Source organism: Coregonus lavaretus (genome assembly GCF_964263955.1).
Source record: "Coregonus lavaretus genome assembly, chromosome: 9".
Taxonomy (NCBI): Eukaryota; Metazoa; Chordata; class Actinopteri; order Salmoniformes; family Salmonidae; genus Coregonus; species Coregonus lavaretus.
This window is the reverse complement of record NC_139996.1, coordinates 8,052,746-8,076,811: the sequence shown is the minus strand read 5'-3', so window position 1 is coordinate 8,076,811 and position 24,066 is coordinate 8,052,746. Positions and strand designations below refer to the sequence as shown.

General features: G+C 46.6%; 1 protein-coding gene across 1 annotated transcript in view; it reads right to left on the bottom strand.

Annotated features, from left to right (window-relative positions):
* Positions 1-306: 306 nt before the first annotated feature.
* LOC311134787 (PDZ domain-containing RING finger protein 4-like) overlaps positions 307-24,066 on the bottom strand; it is a gene marked incomplete at both ends in the record, with an annotated part of 116,802 nt that continues 93,042 nt past the window's right edge. Inside the window, 5 exons of the mRNA XM_084168572.1 lie at positions 307-1,884; positions 5,001-5,123; positions 7,931-8,032; positions 12,668-12,730; positions 18,695-18,793. Of these exons, the coding sequence (XP_084024698.1) occupies positions 307-1,884; positions 5,001-5,123; positions 7,931-8,032; positions 12,668-12,730; positions 18,695-18,793 (1,965 nt within the window). The remainder of the gene's footprint in view (positions 1,885-5,000; positions 5,124-7,930; positions 8,033-12,667; positions 12,731-18,694; positions 18,794-24,066) is intronic.

Here is a 24,066-nt window from a genome sequence, read left to right as displayed (position 1 = left end):
AATGAAAAACTGTTAGTTTTTTTATGCCATGGAAACCATTGGTTAAAATTCTTTACAAAATGCTATTTTTCGGGTAACAAAGTTGTGAAAAATATTCCATATCGCCCTCATAAAAACGCCACATTGAACGAGGCAAGTATATAATACCACATGGGGTACTGTAGATCAGTGTTTCTCAACTTCCGGTCCGGAGACCAGCACCGGTCCCTGGGATGTTGCTCACCGGGGTAGGGCCATAGCTTGCTGGTTCCTGGTATTAATACGGTTGAGAAACACTGCTATAGATTGTTATGTGTTAGTTGTATATTATACAGTGGTGACCGACAGGAAGGCCTTATGTACTTTGGCCCTGGGGTCATCAGGGGCCTTGGCCCCGTGAGTCATCAGTTCCTGAATGGTCATCCAGTTGTCCAGGATCTTCTTGTTGCGCTTCTTCATCATCTTCTTGTGGCTCAGTTCGATGATGCTGACCTCCTTGCGTCCTTCGCTGCTGCTCTGAGGACTTTCCCTCAGGCTCTCCAGCCTGCTGCGCTGCATGAACTCCCGTCTCCTCCGATGTTCTTTAGCCCTGACCAGATGCTGTTTCCTCTCCTCTTTACTCCAGTACCGCCCCATCTTCATCTCGGACATAGCGTCGTCGTCCGTGGTCATACCTCCGCTGCGCTCCTCTTTGATCTTCAGGGCGCGTTCCCGCAGGATCTTGTCCCTGATGGGTCTCTTGGTGATGTAGCGTGTGCCGTCCGAACGGATCTTCACCTTCCATTCCATCTTAGCCTCGTTGGCGGGGCTCAGCTGGGGCTCCTTTACCCCACTGAGCAGGCTCAGCTGGCTCTGGGCGTACTCCACGGCCGAGCTCTGCTGGATCAGCTGCATGTAGCTCTGGTAGTGGAGAGCGTGGGCCGGGATGTTGGCGCTGGGCTGGCGGTGCTGGGAGTCATGGGACGGGGGTAGGTAAGGGATCTGGGAGGCCCTGGGAGGAGGCTTAGGCTTCACCTTCCAGTTCCCCAACATACTCCTCTCGTTGTCTGCAGGGGCCACCTGGTCCGACTCAGAGGGGTAGGGGCTGTGGTTGGGGCTGCTGGCCTTGCCTGGGATGGGGGCCCAGTGGAGGGGCCGGTGTGTGGGGCTGTGGCTGGCTGTGGTTTGGAGGCTGGCCAGGCTGCTACGGAGGTTCCTCTGGTTGGTGATGGTCACCATCCTCCTCTGAAGGGAGTGCTCAGGGGAACGGTCCATGGCCAGCGGCGTGCTGCGAGAGCTCTCTGCCGTGTTGTAGGCGCTCGAGCTGTCCTTGTCTGACTTCTCCGGCTTCTCTGGACAGTCATTGATGTCCACCAGCTTGCTTCTACTAGGCGAGTCATTGCTCCCCAGGCAGGAGCTTTGGTCCTTGGGCGTGGAGCAGACAATTTGGGGAAACACTTGCTGCCCCTGGTCCCACTGGGACCCCCCCGGCCCCTTGCGGAGCTTGTGTGCCTGCATGATGTTCTGGCACTCTAGCTCGATGCTGCGGAGCTCGTCATTGAGCATGCGGAGCTCACGCTGCACACCACCGGCCGGCTCTCCCAGACTACACTCTATAGTGCTGCGTCTGCTATAGATCAGGTCATACTCCCCGCTGTTATGGATCTGACACTTCAGCTCCAGGAGCTGCTGGAACCGATCGCCATCCTCCGCAACATCCTCCTCTTCTTGTTCCTCTTCGTCCAGACGCTCGGGACAGTCCTGTCTGTCCCTCAGACACTGGGAGAGTCTCCGTTGGATGTGAGTTAGGAGGGCGTTGTGGTCGGGGGCGTCGATGCCGTTCCTTAACGACATCCCCAGCCCGCTGTCCTTGTCCTGAGTTCTGGAGGAACAGGTGGCAGTGATGTCATCCTCTTCTCCTCTGGGCTGTAATAAAGAAAAATGTATATCATCAGTATGGAAATAACCCGCAATGTAAAGAAATAGGTACAAATCTTGAATAATATTCATAACTATACTGAACAAAAATATAACAACATGCAACAATATCAAAGATTTTACTGAGTTACAGTTCATATAAGGAAATCAGTCAATTCAAATAAATAAATTAGGCCCTAATCTATGGATTTCACATGACTGGGCAAGGGTGCAGCCAATCAGACTGAGTTTTTCACCACAAAAGGGCTTTATTACAGACAGAAATACTCCTCAGCACTCCCCCACACCCCCCCTCAGACGGTCCTGCAGGTGAAGAAGCTAGATGTGGAGGTCCTGGGCCGACGCGGTTACATGTGGTCTGACATTGTGAGGCCGGTTGGACGTACTGCCAAATTCTCTAAAAAGATGTTGTAGGTGGCTTATAGTAGAGAAATGAACATTCAATTCTCTGGCAACAACTCTGGTGGACATTCCTGCAGTCAGCATGCCAATTGCACGCTCCCTCAAAACTTGAGACATCTGTGGCTTTGTATCATGTGACAAACTGCACATTTTAGAGTGGCCTTTTATTGTCCTCAGCACAAGGTGCACCTGTGTAATGATCATGCTGTTTAATCAGCTTCTTGATATGCCACACCTGTCAGTTGGATGGATTATCTTGACAAAGAAGACATGCTCACTAACAGGGATGTTGAGAGAAATAAGCTTTTTGTGCGTATGGAACATTTCTGGGATTTTGTATTTCAGCTCATGAAACATTGGACCAACACTTTACATGTTGCGTTTATATTTTTATTCAGTGTAGTTTCTGAAATGTCTAGTCTGAAATAGTTCTGAACTTCTAAGTCAGTGCTTTGGGTTCTCCACTGGGATTCCCTCCATTCTTGTGGAGTTCTGTACCACTACACTGCTTCGCTGGGAATCGTTGTTACTTCCCCAATAGCTTTGCAGTCTTTGAACTTCCATTTACAGTATGCTAATCTCTCAACAAAACACAATATTTTAAATTATGATTACCAATGTTTGGGGTATAAAATGCTCTTCACCCTCTTCCATATTCATACAGTTGTTGCTATTTCAGACTCATATTTCCAAGGGTATTACATATTTTCACAAGTTTTTCAAATAATCTGAGGGTAGACCATAGAGACCCTAAACTAATTTCTACAGTAGATAAACTCCTTGGTGTGTCGCTCTGGTGGTGAGCAGTTGTCTAGTTTCACATGCTTCACAGGTAATGTGCTATAGTGGGGACAACAAGTATTTGATACACTGCCGATTTTGCAGGTTTTCCTACTTACAAAGCATGTAGAGGTCTGTAATTTTTATCATAGGTACACTTCAACTGTGAGAGACGGAATCTAAAACAAAAATCCAGAAAATCACATTGTATGATTTTTAAGTAATTAATTTGCATTTTATTGCATGACATAAGTATTTGATACATCAGAAAAGCAGAACTTAATATTTGGTACAGAAACCTTTGTTTGCAATTACCGAGATCATTCGTTTCCTGTAGGTCATTTTTTTTATTTTTTTTTTTTTTTTTTTTTTTTTTTGCCATTTAGCAGACGCTTTTATCCAAAGCGACTTACAGTCATGCGTGCATAATTTTTTTTTTTGTGTATGGGTGGTCCCGGGGTTCGAACCCACTACCTTGGCGTTACAAGCGCCGTGCTCTACCAGCTGAGCTACAGAGGACCACGACCAGGTTTGCACACACTGCAGCAGGGATTTTGGCCCACTCCTCCATACAGACCTTCTCCAGATCCTTCAGGTTTTGGGGCTGTCGCTGGGCAATACGGACTTTCAGCTCCTTCCAAAGATTTTCTATTGGGTTCAGGTCTGGAGACTGGCTAGGCCACTCCAGGACCTTGAGATGCTTCTTACGGAGCCACTCCTTAGTTGCCCTGGCTGTGTGTTTTCGGGTCGTTGTCATGCTGGAAGACCCAGCCACGACCCATCTTCAATGCTCTTACTGAGGGAAGGAGGTTGTTGGCCAAGATCTCGCGATACATAGCCCCATCCATCCTCCCCTCAATACGGTGCCGTCGTCCTGTCCCCTTTGCAGAAAAGCATCCCCAAATAATGATATTTCCACCTCCATGCTCCACGGTTGGGATGGTGTTCTTGGGGTTGTACTCATCCTTCTTCTTCCTCCAAACACGGCGAGTGGAGTTTAGACCAAAAAGCTAAATTTTTGTCTCATCAGACCACATGACCTTCTCCCATTCCTCCTCTGGATCATCCAGATGGACATTGGCAAACTTCAGACGGGCCTGGACATGCGCTGGCTTGAGCAGGGGGACCTTGCGTGCGCTGCAGGATTTTAATCCATGACGGCGTAGTGTGTTACTAATGGTTTTCTTTGAGACTGTGGTCCCAGCTCTCTTCAGGTCATTGACCAGGTCCTGCCGTGTAGTTCTGGGCTGATCCCTCACCTTCCTCATGATCATTAATGCCCCACGAGGTGAGATCTTGCATGGAGCCCCAGACCGAGGGTGATTGACCGTCATCTTGAACTTCTTCCATTTTCTAATAATTGCGCCAACAGTTGTTGCCTTCTCACCAAGCTGCTTGCCTATTGTCCTGTAGCCCATCCCAGCCTTGTGCAGGTCTACAATTTTATCCCTGATGTCCTTACACAGCTCTCTGGTCTTGGCCATTGTGGAGAGGTTGGAGTCTGTTTGATTGAGTGTGTGGACAGGTGTATTTTATACAGGTAACGAGTTCAAACAGGTGCAGTTAATACAGGTAATGAGTGGAGAACAGGAGGGCTTCTTAAAGAAAAACTAACAGGCCTGTGAGAGCCGGAATTCTTACTGATTGGTAGGTGATCAAATACTTATGTCATGCAATAAAATGCAAATGAATTACTTAAAAATCATACAATGTGATTTTCTGGATTTTTGTTTTAGATTCTGTCTCTCACAGTTGAAGTGTACCTATGATAAAAAGTACAGACCTCTACATGCTTTGTAAGTAGGAAAACCTGCAAAATCGGCAGTGTATCAAATACTTGTTCTCCCCACTGTATGTGTGGGAGAGTGTCAAACTTATTGTGATAAACTCTTTTGCATGTCCCTGCGGTAGTGTGGTCTCACCTTCTCCTGTTCCTCCTGAAGTGCATCCAGCTCCATCTCTTCTCTCTGTTGCTCTTCCAACATCTCCATCTTCAGTTGCTCCAGGAACTCACTGTGTTCATCATCCAACCACGCTTCCTCCAGCTAGATAACGAGAGAGAGAGAGAGAGAGAGAGAGGGAGAGGATTTAAACCAGAACATGAGAAACCCTTACACCATCTAGCTGGTCATTCAAGAGCCACAAGACACACCTCATGAATATCTTGCTTTATGAAGCTGTTGATAGATCATTAACATCCCCCTGTAATGTATGAAGTGCATGAAGCCTGACCAAACATACAGATATAGTCAATACATACATAATAGTGGTCAGGCTTCATGACCTTCATACATGATCTATCAACAGTTTCATTAAGCAAGATATTCATGAGGTGTGTTTTGTTGTGCCTCTTGAATGGCTAGCTTGTTGTGGCTCTTGAATGGCCAGCTTGTTGTGGCTCTTGAATGGCCAGCTTGTTGTGGCTCTTGAATGGCCAGCTTGTTGTGGCTCTTGAATGGCCAGCTTGTTGTGGCTCTTGAATGGCTAGCTTGTTGTGGTTCTTGAATGGCCAGCTTGTTGTGGCTCTTGAATGGCCAGCTTGTTGTGGCCTCAGTGTCCTTCATGATCTTTATGTCTGCTTGTGTCAAACTAAATGGGAGATATATTGAAGCCAGGACTTTAGACTGTGAGAGACTTATTTAATTACCAAAAGGGGAAGGAAGAGAGTCCATTATGGCTCATGGCTCATCTGCCGTTCTCAGTGGTGCGCACACACACACACTAGGGATGTGATGAATGGAAACATTTTCTTAACATTTAAACTGACATTTTTGTGTGGATTTTCCATTAAAACAAAAAGAAAAATGTATAAAATTCCACGTTAATTCACAATGCAGCTGCGCTGCTGCCAGCAACGGTTTGGGTCTGAAGGTGCGTCCCTTTCAGATGGTTAAGCATTGCACCTGTACTACCATTACTGTAGTTCAATTCCACCTCGCAAAGTTTGGATTCCCTTCTCGTTTAAACTTCTCAAAGAATTGCCATACAGGACTTCGCTGCTGTCGCTTACCTTTCTCTGCCATTTTTCCACGACGATGACGTAGTGGTGGAGAGTCGACTCCAAAATAATTGATTCCTCGACTCCTTGCACGTCGACTCCCGGTGTCAACTCCCATTTCTGAGTGTCAAGATTTGATTCCCCTAGGAATCGACTCCTAAGATTCAGTATTTTTGGAATGGAGGAGAGCATTTCATAGCAAGCTCGCGAGGGACGGAGAGAGATGGTAGGGGCACAGTATAGGTAGGTCGGCCATCAGGCAGACAGTCAGAACCTAGGCATATCTATCGCAATCAAAAGCTGTATCTCGCAATGGAATAATGTATCTTGCAATTTCTTGGCTTGCAATGTCTCGCAACTTCAGCAAAGCAGGTCCTTACCATCAATGAATAGGCTAGGACAGTGGTCACCAAATGGTCAATATCCAAGGTATTCCTAGTCGATTACCAAAAATGTATGTAAAAACCCCAAATATAAAGCCTTGCATCCCTATTTTATTTTTCACACAGTTGGCTGTAGGTGCACTTGATTTAGCAGCCCTAGCGCAGGGAAGGCAAAGTGTTCCCATTTTGAACCATTTCACATATCTGAAGGTAGAACTCTGCATACCTGGCAGGCCCAGAGAGCAAATCAAGTGCAACTATAGGCCGACCATTGGCCAATCAGATAGCTCAGATCACCGTGTCTGCACAGTTTCTTTGAGCCATAGACTGTAAAAAGAAGCCTCGAAAGTTGATACTGTCAGATTTCAAAACTGTAAAAACCATGACTAGAGAGAGACTCAACGAATACAGCAAAGAGCTGCTGTTTTTAATGAGGAAGTTCAATTTCAAAATGGTCTGAGAAGAAGAACATTGAAATGTATTGGGCCTACAGCCTACTGCACAGACCTCATTGCTACAGAACTGTTTTTAATTGGTTAATGTTGCATAGGCTTACATTTTTTAGGTCATATTGGACTTGCATTTTGACTCAGAAAGTGTACTTGACTCAGAAAAGGTTTGTGACCATTGGGCTAGGATATTGAGATGAGCGAGATGTAACCCTTCGCTCTCACACAGTCACACACATATCTGCACATGTGCACGGGTTCGCTTCACGCTGTTCACAGCATGGTAGCCAGGACACCAAAACAGCGGAGAAGTTGAGCCTCGCACTTCAATGCTCTTAGTTGTTGCGGAAATTGACCCACAATGCTGTTTACTTTCTGCATCTACGAAAAAAACAATGAAAAAAATTACTTTGTTTTTCGGTTAGGGATTTTTCTTAACTTTAACGATCCCAATTTCGTTTAAAGAGTTCACACCCCTAACACAGACACACACACACCATTCACCATGGCCTTGGGCCTGAACCATTAGCATGCCATTAGTTTTTATGGCGTACCGTTGGAAGTCAATTAAATAAAACATGATGTGAGGTGGTGTCAACAGTCTGTACATGAGCATGTAACAGCCCTGCAGTGTTTCATCTAAGAAACACAAGTGGTATATTTACAGCCTTCGGGTAGTGTTTCGGCTGTTGTGTATAACGCAGGATGTCATGAATAAAAATACCTCTAATGACTGATGTATTGGTCCTATGGACCTACAGTATAGACATACCTATCTGTGTTTACCGTATGGGTGTGTTAAAGGGATAGTTTAAAGAACTTCGATTGAGGTATGAAAATTAATATTTGGGGTAAAACTGCTTGTAAACTCACCTGTATTTCTGGTCTGGTGACCAGCAACACAATGTTCCTACTATACTGTATATCTCTGTGTGTGTGTGTGTGTGTGTGTATGTATGTGTGTGTGTGTGTGTGTGTGTATGTGTGTATGTGTGTGTGTGTGCGTGTGCGTGCAAGCTCACCTGAATCTCGGGCCTGGCGACCAGCAGTACGATGTTCCTAGTATCGTCACTAGACAGCACCGCTACAGCCTCCTCTCTGTCCTGCACATCCTGACCATTGATCTGGGGAAAACACAACATACACTGTTATTCACACACACACACACACACACACACTAAGGGAAGGGCCACTTTCCCTCTTTAATCTCACTCAAACACCGTAGAAAGAGCCAGCCAGGTTGGCATAAAGCTAAAGGTACTGCACAACAAGACAGTATTTCCTGTGCATCTGCAGTCTGTGTCTACTCCGTATTCCATTGCAGGCCAGCCAGACAGACAGGACCAAGGCTTGATTGATTATGAATGGAACAGTAGTCCATGGAGGGACCGTCTGCACTAGAACGGCTCTGCTCCTGAAAGCATCCAGCACCCGGAAGCAACGCACATTCATAGATCCAGACGCCCCACACAATTAACTGGGCCGTTACAGGGATGTCCGCTTTCCTCTGCCCAGAGTAATGGCCCTGTCGGCGGGGGATAATAGTGGAGGGGTGGGGGTGGAGGCCTAGATCACAACCACTAACCCAAACCCCTCGCTTTGCCTCGCAACTCAAACCAGTCACACAACACACTGCACAGAAGACACACGGTCAACACACACCATGTAGCAGATAATTAGGGAAGCAGCAAGCGCCGGTCGTATGTCTCACTGCTTACCCTATACCCTTCCTCAATCCTCTTCCTTTAATTACTGCACTGTGTACCCACCTCTCTCTCTCTCTCTCTCTCTCTCTTCTCCCACTCATTAACCCCTATTCAGAAACACATCACTCTGTTGTTCAGAGAGCACACTCTAACTGAAAACAGACCACTCTCTGAAAAACATTACCGTCTACCTCTGCCCTTATCTCCAAAAGCATTTCTCCTCTCTACAGCACTCTCACTCACTTTACTGTAGCAAGCTTCTGCCTCCCAAAACCATTACTGCTCTGTCTAAAGCACACTGTTTATACCTACTTCCCAAAACAAGGAGCCGTCAATCTGCCTCTCCCTCCAAATACAGTGGGGAGAACAAGTATTTGATACACTGCCGATTTTGCAGGTTTTCCTACTTACATAGCATGTAGAGCTCTGTAATTTTTATCATAGGTACACTTCAACTGTGAGAGACGGAATCTAAAACAAAAATCCTGAAAATCACATTGTATGATTTTTAAGTAATTAATTTGCATTTTATTGCATGACATAAGTATTTGATACATCAGAAAAGCAGAACTTAATATTTGGTACAGAAACCTTTGTTTGCAATTACAGAGATCATACGTTTCCTGTAGGTCTTGACCAGGTTTGCACACACTGCAGCAGGGATTTTGGCACACTCCTCCATACAGACCTTCTCCAGATCCTTCAGGTTTCGGGGCTGTCGCTGGGCAATACAGACTTTCAGCTCCCTTCAAAGATGTTCTATTGGGTTCAGGTCTGAAGACTAGCTAGGCCACTCCAGGACCTTGAGATGCTTCTTACAGAGCCACTCCTTAGTTGCCCTGGCTTTGTGTTTCAGGTCGTTGTCATGCTGGAAGACCCAGCCATGACCCATCTTCAATGCTCTTACTGAGGGAAGGAGGTTGTTGGCCAAGATCTCGCGATACATGGCCCCATCCATCCTCCCCTCAATACGGTGCAGTCATCTTGTCCCCTTTGCAGAAAAGCATCCCCAAAGAATGATGTTTCCACCTCCATGCTACACGGTTGGGATGGTGTTCTTGGTGTTGTACTCATCCTTCTTCTTCCTCCAAACACGGCGAGTGGAGTTTAGACCAAAAAGCTCTATTTTTGTCTCATTAGACCACATGACCTTCTCCCATTCCTCCTCTGGATCATCCAGATGGTCATTGGCAAACTTCAGACAGGCCTGGACATGCGCTGGCTTGAGCAGGGGGACCTTGCGTGCGCTGCAGGATTTTAATCCATGACGGCGTAGTGTGTTACTAATGGTTTTCTTTGAGACTGTGGTCCCAGCTCTCTTCAGGTCATTGACCAGGTCCTGCCGTGTAGTTCTGGGCTGATCCCTCACCTTCCTCATGATCATTGATGCCCCACGAGGTGAGATCTTGCATGGAGCCCCAGACCGAGGGTGATTGACCGTCATCTTGAACTTCTTCCATTTTCTAATAATTGCGCCAACAGTTGTTGCCTTCTCACCAAGCTGCTTGCCTATTGTCCTGTAGCCCATCCCAGCCTTGTGCAGGTCTACAATCTTATCCCTGATGTCCTTACACAGCTCTCTGGTCTTGGCCATTGTGGAGAGGTTGGAGTCTGTTTGATTGAGTGTGTGGACAGGTGTCTTTTATACAGGTAACGAGTTCAAACAGGTGCAGTTAATACAGCTAATGAGTGGAGAACAGGAGGGCTTCTTAGAGAAAAACGAACAGGTCTGTGAGAGACGGAATTCTTACTGGTTGGTAGGTGATCAAATACTTATGTCATGCAATAAAATGCAAATGAATTACTTAAAAATCATACAATGTGATTTTCTGGATTTTTGTTTTAGATTCCGTCTCTCACAGTTGAAGTGTACCTATGATAAATATTACAGAGCTCTACATGCTATGTAAGTAGGAAAACCTGCAAAATCGGCAGTGTATCAAATACTTGTTCTCCCCACTGTATATGACCTAACTCTATTCCTACCTCCCAAAACACCAACCTCAATTCTGTATATTACACCTTAAAACATCCCCCTTTTCCCTGTACACAACTTGCCCTGCACTTTAGAATAGAGGCCAGCTCCACTAACTCTAACCAACCCACCAGAAAACTCTCCTAGGAGGGTACCAACCCACCAGAAGACTCTCCTAGGAGGGTACTAGTAGCCTCCAGGGTTCCCTGACCCAGGGATGGAACTAAGGGTAATAACATGTGCTCTTGTCCTTCTAGACCTGTCTGCTGCCTTTGATACTGTGAACCATCAGATCCTCCTCTCCACCCTCTCCGAGCTGGGCATCTCCGGCGCGGCTCACTCCTGGATTGCGTCCTACCTGACCGGTCGCTCCTACCAAGTGGCGTGGCGAGAAGCTGTCTCCGCACCACGTGCTCTCACCACTGGTGTCCCCCAGGGCTCAGTTCTAGGCCCTCTCCTATTCTCCCTATACACCAAGTCACTTGGCTCTGTCATATCCTCACATGGCCTCTCCTATCATTGCTACGCTGACGATACACAACTAATCTTCTCCTTTCCCCCTTCTGATAACCAGGTGGCGAATCGCATCTCTGCATGTCTGGCAGACATATCAGTATGGATGACGGATCACCACCTCAAGCTGAACCGTGGCAAGACGGAGCTGCTCTTCCTCCCGGGGAAGGACTGCCCGTTCCATGATCTCGCCATCACGGTTGACAACTCCGTTGTGTCCTCCTCCCAGAGTGCGAAGAGCCTTGGCGTGACCCTGGACAACACCCTGTCGTTCTCCGTTAACATCAAGGCGGTGACCCGATCCTGCAGGTTCATGCTCTACAACATTCGGAGAGTACGACCCTGCCTTACACAGGAAGCGGCACAGGTCCTAATCCAGGCACTTGTCATCTCCCGTCTGGATTACTGCAACTCGCTGTTGGCTGGCCTCCCTGCCTGTGCCATTAAACCCCTACAACTCATCCAGAATGCCGCAGCCCGTCTGGTGTTCAACCTTCCCAAGTTCTCTCACGTCACCCCCCTCCTCCGCACACTCCACTGGCTTCCAGTTGAAGCTCGCATCCGTTACAAGACCATGGTGCTTGCCTATGGAGCAGTGAGGGGAACGGCACCTCCGTACCTTCAGGCTCTGATCAGTCCCTACACCCAAACGAGGGCATTGCGTTCATCCACCTCTGGCCTGCTGGCTCCCCTTCCTCTGCGGAAGCATAGTTCCCGCTCAGCCCAGTCAAAACTGTTCGCTGCTCTGGCACCCCAATGGTGGAACAAGCTCCCTCACGACGCCAGGACAGCGGAGTCACTCACCACCTTCCGGAGACATTTGAAACCCCACCTCTTTAAGGAATACCTGGGATAGGATAAATTAATCCTTCTACCCCCCCCCCACCCCCAAAGAAAAAAAAAATAAAAAAAAATAAAAAAAAATTGTAAAGTGGTTATCCCACTGGCTATAGGGTGAACGCACCAATTTGTAAGTCGCTCTGGATAAGAGCGTCTGCTAAATGACGTAAATGTGCCCTTGAGCAAGGCACTTAACCCTAATTGCTCCTGTAAGTCGCTCTGGATAAGAGCGTCTGCTAAATGACTAAAATGTAAAATGTAAATGTATGTGCGTGTGTGTGCGTGCCTGAATGTGTGTTGGCGCGGGCGTGTTACCCAGAGCGTATTTCCGGACTAGGTGCATCCCTAAACTGCTCTTACAGCTCTTAGAAAGCACAGTCGGATGCTGAGTCGGTAACTAAAACAGCCAGGGGGACATTTCCTCATCGCTAACCGTCACAGAGGGGGTGGGTTTCTATTTTAATGTGCCGCCATTAAAAATGAATGGGTTCTCGTGCTGGGAGTCAATGGCAGAGGGAGGTGGAATAAAAATAGGTTTATGTCACCTCTGATGAGGGAGGAGAGGAGAGAAAGTGAGAGAAAAATGAGAGAGAGATGAGAGGGAGAGAGAGAGATGAGAGGAGGAGAGAGAGAGAGAGATGAGAGGAGGATAGAGAGAGAGAGAGAGAGAGAGGTGGGAGAGAAGAGGGTCTGAGAGGAAAATATAGAAATAAATGGTTTCCTACCTGTAAAATGCGGTCTCCTTCTCTGATGCGTCCGTCCCTTGCAGCGATGCTGTTTGGCCCAACCTGTTGGGGAGAGATTGTTAGATTCAATGCTCAGAGGGAACACCAAATTGCCTTTTGGAGGTTTGCCAAAAAGCCTTAACACCGCATCCCATACACAAAATATGTAACCTTCTGAAAATACTTATACACCTTTACAGAGACCACTGACTTATAAAAGCATTGTCTAAAATTCTTATGATATCCAATAATAATTTAGTCCCCAATATAATTCTAGAACACCTCTGTAGGTCTGCAGTACCATCTACTGTAAGACATTACGTCCAGACAAAGGATCTCTTTCACCACCAAATGTTGATTGGTTGAAGCCACTGGTGCCAGAGAAAGACCGTAGCTGTTAGAATTTGATATAGCATCTGTCCAGGTCCAGTCCAGGTATCAAGGCCACTTTACTTCTGTAGCAGCTAAATGAACAGAGGTTAAACCTGCCAGGACATGTGTACGCCTGGGGATAGTCCAATAAATTATCATAATCAGGGACTACACTGTGTGTGTGTGTGTGTGTGTGTGTGCGTATGTGTGTGTGTGTGTTTGTTCATTCATTGGTTCATGTGTGTACTCTGTTTATTTATCAGTTGGTTTCCCTGCTGGGGTAAACTCTCCCTTCCATTGCTCTATTGTGACAGGTTGTGATGTAACATTCCAGACACAGAGAAGAGACATAGTATGTATCACAGCCTTCCCTACACAGCCCATCCATGCCTCTGCCTTCCCTACACAGCCTTCCCTACACAGCCCATCCATGCCTCTGCCTTCCTTACACAGCCCATCCATGACTCTGCCTTCCCTACACAGCCCATCCATGACTCTGCCTTCCCTACACAGCCTTTCCATGACTCTGCCTTCCTTACACAGCCTTCCCTACACAGCCCATCCATGACTCTGCCTTCCTTACACAGCCTTCCCTACACAGCCCATCCATGACTGCCTTCCCTACACAGCCCATCCACGACTCTGTCTTCCTTACACAGCCCATCCATGACTCTGCCTTCCCTACACAGCCTTCCCTACACAGCCCATCCATGACACTGCCTTCCTTACACAGCCTTCCCTACACAGCCCATCCATGACTGCCTTCCCTACACAGCCCATCCACGACTCTGCCTTCCTTACACAGCCCATCCATGACTCTGCCTTCCTTACACAGCCTTCCCTACACAGCCCATCCATGACTGCCTTCCCTACACAGCCCATCCACGACTCTGCCTTCCTTACACAGCCCATCCATGACTCTGCCTTCCCTACACAGCCTTCCCTACACAGCCCATCCATGACTCTGCCTTCCCTACACAGCCTTCCCTACACAGCCCATCCATGACTCTTCCTTCTCATGATTCTGTGTTCTAATGATACTGAACGAAGGGGCAGGCCACTCTTTCAACTCTGCTGTCTGGGGCCATTTGTTTCACTCTGTCCAATCAGGCGGGATCTCCTGAGATGGCTGGGCCAGCCTTAGTGTACCATTTTCATGATGCGTCTGGTGCGTGTGTGCGTGCATGTCTGGTCAGTCACAAAGGACCGCTCATTAGAAGGGCTACTCTGAGGTCAATGGGCTGAAGAGGGACTCTGGTCTCAGCTCTGGCAATTGCCTGACACACAGAGTGAATCTCAAAAGTATATTCCTCGATTCCTTGTGTACCTACTGGCATTTTTAGAAGGAGGGTGAGGAGAGCGGATCCGAGATTCATCCACTGTCAGAACACCAGCAGTGATTCCTAGGACCCTAAGGCTGGAGTTACACAAAGCAACTTTCACGCAATTTTAGTTGCAGTTGCAACTTTGCTGTTACATGAAGCAACTCATGTAACAAAAATTGCATGCAACAGCCAATCAAATTGAAGCTGCTTCTGTCATATTGTTTGAGAATTCTAAACTCATCCATGTCATCTGCTGCATTACATCGTGGTTTCACTAATTGTGTTTATCCAACCATTTGGTTATTGTAACAGCATGGATATTGACAAAATGCAGCCTGTACAATTTAGCTAGCTAGCCAAAATGACATTGCAAACACCAACACAGCTAGCTAGCTAGCAACGAGATAACAAAGCTAGCAACGAATTAAACTAGCTAGCACAGTTCATGGTGGACAATTTCAGTTGAAACTGGTCAGGGCGACAGGTAGCTTAGTGGTTAAGAGCATTGTGCCAGTAACTGAAAGGTCGCTGGTTCTAATCCCTGAGCCGACTAGGTGAAAAATCTGTCGATGTGCCCTTGAGCAAGGCACTTAACCCTAATTGCTCTGGATAAGAGCGTATGGAAAGCTTCACTTCGAAAATTACATTTATTGACTGCCTAGCCATGATGCCAATAATGTTTATAAATTTACCGTTGTGCTAATATCTCTTATGTCAACCCTGATCACGGGTTGCACAGCACTGAGTGTGCCAGCTGTGTTGACATGATAACTGGGTCGGAATTCCGAACCTTTGAATAGATCATGTGACAAAAGTATTTGTTTTGATTGGCTGTTGCTTGCAATTAGCTGCACAAAGTTTAAAAGTTGCAACTGGATGCAACCAAGTTGCAGATGAGTTGCTTATTAGTTGCAGGGGGGTGTTTCACTAAGCAATCAAGAAGCAACTCAGTTGCAAGTAACCAAAGTTGCGTGAAAGTTGCTTTGTGTAACTCCAGCTTAACTCTTATGAAAGGCTGGCTTGTTTTTCGCCTGAGGGGGTTGCAATGCATGTAATGTTTGCATAATGAAACAAATCTATAGGCAAATATATAGGGATAGAGTGTAGTATACGGAACTGCAGGTTTATTAGAACGTGTTGATCTAATAAAACGGACGTCAGTGTGCTGCTAACAGTATAGCTTCCTTCACTGTCCCTGTCCCCATACCGGGCTCGAACTAGTGATCCTCTGCCAGCAACACACGTGACCACCCTCTTTGACAACGTACCAACCATTTGAGCTACAGAAAAATATTTAATTTGATAGCTCCATGGGGGACATTTCAAGCTAGCTGTGTAACTCTGTTACATAAGAAAAGCAATTTGAGTTGTCATTATTGTTTTATAATGTTCCTGATAACCGATATTGGTCCCACGTTAAATGAACTACAATGTATAAAGGCTTTATAGAGCATTCATAAAGTCTTCATAAACACTGCATAGCTGCTTCTCAAATAATATACTAAGCAAAGTCATACTACACTAAGGATGACATTCAAGGTCCTTAGTACGTCTGGTGACTTGCAAAATAGTGTGCATGACATTGTATAATTTATCTATATTAATGTGAGATCAGGGTGTGATTTCACAATGTTTGCTCAACACTATACACGTCAGCTACCACAGCGACTGAAATGACAGCAACAAAGAGCTCTTAACAAAGAGCTGCAGTTAGTTTTAGAATGGGTGGCAAGGAATAAGTTAGTCCTAAATATTTCAAAAACTAAAAGCATTATATTTTGGACAAATAATTTACTAAACCCTAAACCTCAACTAAATATTGTAATGAATAATGTGGAAATTGAGCAAGTTGAGGAGACTAAATTGCTTGGAGTAACCCTGGATTGTAAACTGTCATGTTCAAAACATATTGATACAACAGTAGCTAGGATGGGGAGAAGTCGGTCTATAATAAAGCACTGCTCTGCATTCTTAGCAGCACTATCAACAAGGCAGGTCCTACAGGCCCTAGTTTTGTCGCACCTGAACTACTGTTCAGTCGTGTGGTCAGGTACCACAAAGAGGGACTTAGGAAAATTACAATTGGCTCAGAACAGGGCAGCACGGCTGGTCCTTGGTTGTACACAGAGAGCTAACATTAATAATATGCATGTCAATCTCTCCTGGCTCAAAGTGGAGGAGAGATTAACTTCATCACTACTTGTATTTGTGAGAGGTATTGATATGTTGAATGAACCAAGCTGTCTGTTTGAACACCCATGCATACCCCACAAGACATGCCACCAGAGGTCTCTTCACAGTCCTCAAGTCAATAACAGACTATGGGAGGCGTACAGTATTACATAGAGCCATGACTACATGGAACTCTATTCCACATCAAGTAACTCATGCCAGCAGTAAAATTAGATTTAAAAAACTGATAAAAATACACCTTATGGAACAGCGGGGACAGTGAAGCAACACAAACATAGACACATGCATACAAACACACGATAGCATATGCACTATACACACATGGATTTTTTGTTGTAGATATGTGGTAGTAGAGTAGAGGCCTGAGGGCACACACTTAATATGTTGTGAAATCTGTTATGAATTTTGCTGGACCCCAGGAAGAGTAGCTGCTGCATTGGCAGCAGCTAATGGGGATCCATAATAAATTCAAATACAAATACATCACACAGGGCACACCATCCACTATCTCAAACCCAGTTTAAATAAATACTGACATTCAGTAGGGGCTCTTCTGAATGCAGCACGTTCTCCTTGGCTTGACTTTTTATAGACTGAACACACGAGAGGAGAGCAGCCAGTAACCACAGACTACTGCGATCTGTATTCAGCTCATGTTCCGGAGCAAATACCTTGCAGGTCTGAGCTAACTTAAAATGAGAGAGTGAGAGAGAGAGAGAGACGGAGACAGAGCGACAGAGACGGAGATGGAGAGGGAGAGGGAGAGAGAGAGACAGAGCAAGAGAGACAGAGCGAGAGAGAGACAGAGCGAGAGAGAGACAGAGCGAGAGAGAGAGAGAGAGCGAGAGAGAGAGAGACAGAGCAAGAGAGAGACAGAGCAAGAGAGAGAGAGACAGAGCAAGAGAGAGAGAGACAGAGAGAGAGAGAGAGACAGAGAGAGAGGGAGAGAGAGAGAGACAGAGCAAGAGAGAGAGAGAGACAGAGCGAGAGAGAGAGAGACAGAGCAAGAGAGAGAGAGAGACAGAGCAAGAGAGAGAGAGAGATGGAGAGAGAGAGAGAGAGATATGGAGAGGGAGAGGGAGAGAGAGATGAGCAAGAGGGAGAGAGAGAGAGAGACAGAGAGAGCGAGAGAGAGAGAGAGAGACAGAGCAAGAGAGAGAGAGACGGAGATGGAGAGAGAGAGACGGAGATGGAGAGAGAGAGAGAGAGAGAGAGAGAGATGGCGATGGAGAGAGAGACGGAGATGGAGAGAGAGAGAGAGACGGAGATGGAGAGAGAGAGAGAGAGAGAGAGAGAGATGGCGATGGAGAGAGAGACGGAGATGGAGAGAGAGAGAGAGACGGAGATGGAGACAGAGAGAGAGAGAGAGGGAGATGGAGAGAGAGAGAGAGAGAGAGAGAGACGGAGAGAGAGAGAGACGGAGAGAGAGTTGGGCAGAATGGAGGAGAGGAGGATAGTGCTTTGTACGTGCTGCCAACAAGTGGGTTAAGAGAGAGAAAAAGCCTTGACTGTGGGCATAGAACGTGTAGCCTCAACATGTCAGTTCTATTTGAAGAACAAGGAAGTACACTCCAAGAAAGATGAATACTTTTATATTAGCTGTTTTCATCTACATTATTGCTATGAGAAGTGATTAAGTTCCACAGAGCGATTGATGTCTTTTTAGTCAGTGTAATCAAATTAATTTAACGACTCTCCAAATATTGAATATTTCTCATTCTTTCTTAAATAAATTGGTTCAATCTTTAAGTGATTACACCAAAAAGAGCCATGTATTTACATTCCCAGCATGAATATTAAAGTAAGCTCTGTCTCAGAAGACACAGAGGAATCATATTAGATGTCACAACTCATGAAAGTCTAGTATTGTCTATTTTTCATAGGTATATCACTATCATGTTTACTTTGAGCCACACAGTGGTTGTAGTAGGGTTCCCTAACGTCAGAAGAAGAAGAAGAAGAAGAAGAAGAAGAAGAAGAAGAACAAGAAGAAGAAGAAGAACAAGAAGAAGAAGAAGAACAAGAAGAAGAAGAACAAGAACAAGAAGAAGAAGAACAAGAACAAGAACAAGAAGAAGAACAAGAAGAAGAACAAGAAGAAGAAGAAGGCTTAGTCCCAGTTCTGCCCTAGTCTCACCTCGCTGACGTAGATGGCCATGTCCTCCTCCTCATCTGTCCTGTAGCACAACGTCAGGCCCAGCTTCTCCTGGCTGTTGAGTCGACACAGCTCCACCTCCTAAAGAGAGACAGAGAACAGAGGTCAACAACACATGGTGTAAATGTACGCTGGGAGTCGGGAAGCAAGTACAGGGAGTGAATTTAATAATAAATGAAACATAACAACAAACACCAGTAGTGTACAGACATGAAACACAGGAACAGAATCAATAACGCCTGGGGAATAACAGATATAGCGGAGGTAATCAGGAAGGTGATGGAGTCTCATAATACCATGCAGGTGCGCGTAACGATGGTGGCAGGTGTGCGTAATGAACAGTCAACTGGCGACCTCGAGCGCCGTAGAGGGGGAGCGGGAGTAGACGTGACACATGGACAACAACACTAACCAGATTTCCTGGCTGTCGACATAGCTCTCTATCTTCTAAAGACAGAGAGACATGGCAGAGAACACAGTGACGCTCACTAACCAGACTTTCCCTCAACAATTTCCCTGTATTTAGCGCCATCCATCATTCCTTCAATTCTGACCAGTTTCCCAGTCCCTGCTGATGAAAAACATCCCCACAGCATGATGCTGCCACCACCATGTTTCACTGTGGGGATGGTGTTCTCGGGGTGATGAGAGTTGTTGGGTTTGCGCCAGACATAGCGTTTTCCTTGATGGCCTAAAATCTCAATTTTAGTCTCATCTGACCAGAGTACCTAATTCCATATGTTTGGGGAGTCTCTCACATGCCTTTTGGCGAACACCAAACGTGTTTGCTTATTTTTTTCTTTAAGCAATGGATTTTTTCTGGCCAGTCTTCCGTAAAGCCCAGCTCTGTGGAGTGTACAGCTTAAAGTGGTCCTATGGACAGATACTCCAATCTCTGCTGTGGAGCTTTGCAGCTCCTTCAGCGTTACCTTTGGTCTCTTTGTTGCCTCTCTGATTAATGCCCTCCTTGCCTGGTCTGTGAGTTTTGGTGGGCGGCCCTCTCTTGGCAGGTTTGTTGTGGTGCCATATTTTTTCCATTTCTTTATAATGGATTTAATGGTGCTCCATGGGATGTTCAAAGTTTTGTATATTTTTTTATAACCCAACCCTGATCTGTACTTCTCCACAACTTTGTCCCTGACCTGTTTGGCGAGATCCTTGGTCTTCATGGTGCCACTTGCTTGGTGGTGTTGCAGACTCTGGGGCCTTTCAGAACAGGTGTATATATACTGAGATCATGTGACAGATCATGTGACACTTAGATTGCACACAGGTGGACTTTATTTAACTAATTATGTGACTTCTGAAGGTAATTGGTTGCACCAGATCTTATTTAGGGGCTTCATAGCAAAGGAGGTGAATAGATATGCACGCACCACTTTTCCGTTATTTATTTATTTGAATTTTTTGAAACAAGTTATTTTTTACATTTCACTTCACCAATTTGGACTATTTTGTGTATGTCCATTACATGAAATCCAATTAAAAATCCATTGAAATTACAGGTTGTAATGAAACAAAATAGGAAAAATGCCAAGGGGGATGAATACTTTTGCAAGGCACTGTATAACACTAACCAGACTATAACACTAACCAGTATTATACTACCAGTAGGACACTAGCTGCAGCTGACGGGAGAGGACGTGTTTTTCTCTGGCTGGAGGTAAGTAGGTAAGTAGGTAAGTAGGGGTAAGCTACATGTAGTGTTGAGTTAAGCTTAACCATGTATTAGATCGTAGGTAGGTAGTTAGCTGTAGTTAGGTATTGTATTTATTGTAGGTTAGTATTGTTGTTATTGTAGCTTTCCGTGGGTAATTTGTGGGTTAGTTTCGAGGCATGAGGCTAGCTAGCTAGCGGGTAGCTATTGGTAACGATTAGCAACGCTGGAGAGCTGGTTCCAACGGTAATGTACTCCTACCCAACGTTTAACTTTTGCTTAACCATGTATTAGATCGTAGGTAGGTAGCTAGCTGTAGTTAGGTATTGAATTTATTGTAGGTTAGTATTGTGGTTGTAGTAGCTTTCCATAGGTAATTGTGGACTAGTATCGAGGCACGAGGCTAGCTAGCTAGCGGGTAGCTATTGGTAACGATTAGCAACGCTGGAGAGCTGGTTCCAACGTTTAATTATTATTATTATTATTATTATTATTATTATTTTTTTTTGCTGCGTTGTGAAGGGAACTCGACACGGACTTGAATTGTCTGTTTGGTGTGCTGACACACTCTTGGCAGTTTGTTGTGGCCAGGTGTTGATGCTAAGTTGTGTGTTAATGGATGCTAGCTTGCAGGTTGGCTACGGCGTCATAGCTAGGCTTCGTGGGTTGTTGTGGGTAGTTACTGTGTCTTGGCAGTGTCCTCGGCCGTGCCAGCTGTAGCACGAAGCTAGCTAGCTAGCCGTTCTTCAAACAGAGTCGACACAGTGGCCATTGCTAGCTACCCAACATGACCATTTGGCTGTACTGTAGTAGCTAACCACAATTTACTTGTCCTAGCTAGCCAACGTCTAATCATTGCTGCGTCATATAAGGAACTTGACACAGACACGAATGATCTGTTTAGTGTGATATCACAATATTGGTGGTTTGTTGTGACCAAGTGTTGGCGCTAAACGGTGTGTTATTGTTATTGGATGCTAGTCTGCTAGTTGGCTATGGAGTCATAGTTGGCTAGCTGAACAAAGTGGGTTGAGTCTACTCCTTTAAACATTGAACCGCTGTGGTTCACAACAATTCTGATTTCCAAAGGCGGAAGTTGGGAGAGTTTTTGTTCGGGTGGTTCAGTGAAACAATTTTAGTTTCCGAGCTAGAAGATTTGGTGAGGGAGGCCCTGCTCTCTCCACTCCCAGATGCTTAGCCCATTTCATTCCGATCTCCTCTGCATTTTTGTAGCCATTTGCTACAGCCTGTCAACTATGCCTCTGCCTATCCCTGTTCTCTCCTCTCTGCACAGGCTACACAAACGCACCACACCGCGTGGCTGCTGCCTCTCCAATTTGGTGGTCCCTGCACGCACCACCCACGTGGAGTTCCAGGTCGCAGGCAGCCTCTGGAACTGCCGTTCTGCTGCCAACAAAGCTGACTTCATCCCAGCCTATGCCAACCTCCAGTCCCTCGACTTCCTGGCGCTGACGGAAACATGGATCACCACTGAAAACACCGCTACTCCTACTGCTCTCTCCTCGTCTGACCATGTGTTCTCGCATACCCCGAGAGCATCTGGTCAGAGGGGTGGTGGTACAGGAATCCTCATCTCTCCCAAGTGGACATTCTCAATTTTTCCCCTAACCCATCTGTCTATCTCCTCATTTGAATTCCATGCTGTCACAGTCACTAGCCCATTTAAGCTTAATATCCTTGTCATCTATCGCCCTCCAGGTTCCCTTGGAGAGTTCATCAATGAGCTTGACGCCTTGATAAGTTCCTTCCCTGAGGATGGCTCACCCCTCACAGTTTTGGGGGATTTCAACCTCCCTATGTCCACATTTGACTCATTTCTCTCTGCCTCCTTCTTTCCACTCCTCTCCTCTTTTGACCTCACCCTCTCACCGTCCCCCCCTACTCACAAGGCAGGCAATACGCTTGACCTCATCTTCACTAGATGCTGCTCCTCTACTAATCTCACTGCAACTCCCCTCCAAGTCTCCGACCACTACTTTGTTTCCTTTTCTCTCTCACTCTCCTCCCACACTACTCACTCTGCCCCTACACAGATGGTAATGCGCCGCCGCAACCTTCGCTCTCTCTCTCCCACTACTCTCTCCTCTTCCATCCTATCATCTCTTCCCTCTGCTCAATCCTTCTCCCTCCAATCTCCTGATTCTGCCTCCTCAACCCTCCTCTCCTCCCTTTCTGCATCCTTTGACTCTCTGTGTCCCCTATCCTCACGGCCGGCTCGGTCCTCCCCTCCAGCTCCGTGGCTTGATGACTCATTGCGAGCTCACAGAACAGAGCTCCGGGCAGCGGAGCGGAAATGGAAGAAAACTAAATTCCCTGCCGACCTGGCATCTTTTCACTCCCTCCTCTCTACATTTTCTTCATCTGTTTCTGCTGCTAAGGCCACCTTCTACCACTCTAAATTCCAAGCATCTGCCTCTAACCCTAGGAAGCTCTTTGCCACATTTTCCTCCCTCCTGAATCCTCCCCCCCCCCTCCCCCCCTCCTCTCTCTCTGTGGATGACTTCGTCAACCACTTTGAAAAGAAGGTTGACGACATCCGATCCTTGTTTGTTAAGCCTAATGACACTGCTGGTCCTGCTCACACTGCCCTACCCTATGCTTTGACTTCTTTCTCCCCTCTCTCTCCAGATAAGATCCTGCGACTTGTGACTGCAGGCCGCCCAACAACCTGCCCGCTTGACCCCATCCCCTCCTCCCTTCTCCAGACCATCTCCGGTGACCTTCTCCCCTACCTCACCTCGCTGATCAACTCATCCTTGACCGCTGGCCATGTCCCTTCCGTCTTCAAGAGAGCGAGAGTTACTCCCCTTCTCAAAAAACCAACACTCGACCCCACTGATGTCAACAACTACAGACCAGTATCCCTTCTTTCTTTTCTTTCCAAAACTATTGAGCGTGCCGTCTTTAGCCAACTCTCTTGCTATCTCTCTCAGAATGACCTTCTTGATCCAAACCAATCAGGTTTCAGGACTGGTCATTCAACTGAGACTGCTCTTCTCTGTGTCACAGAGACTCTCCGCACTGCTAAAGCTAACTCTCTCTCCTCTGCTCTTGTCCTTCTAGATCTGTCTGCTGCCTTTGATACTGTGAACCATCAGATCCTCCTCTCCACCCTCTCCGAAATGGGCATCTCCGGCGCGGCTCACTCCTGGATTGCGTCCTACCTGACCGGTCGCTCCTACCAAGTGGCGTGGCGGGAAGCTGTCTCCGCACCACGTGCTCTCACCACTGGTGTCCCCCAGGGATCGGTTTTGGGCCCTCTCCTTTTCTCCCTATACACCAAGTCACTTGGCTCTGTCATATCCTCACATGGCCTTTCCTATCATTGCTACGCTGACGATACACAACTAATCTTCTCCTTTCCCCCTTCTGATCACCAGGTGGCGAATCGCATCTCTGCATGTCTGGCAGACATATCAGTATGGATGACGGATCACCACCTCAAGCTGAACCCTGGCAAGACGGAGCTGCTCTTCCTCCCCGGGAAGGACTGCCCGTTCCATGATCTCGCCATCACGGTAGACAACTCCGCTGTGTCCTCCTCCCAGAGTGCGAAGAGCCTAGGCGTGACCCTGGACAACACCCTGTCGTTCTCCGCCAACATCAAGGCGGTGACCCGCTCCTGCAGGTTCATGCTCTACAACATTCGGAGAGTGCGACCCTGCCTTACACAGGA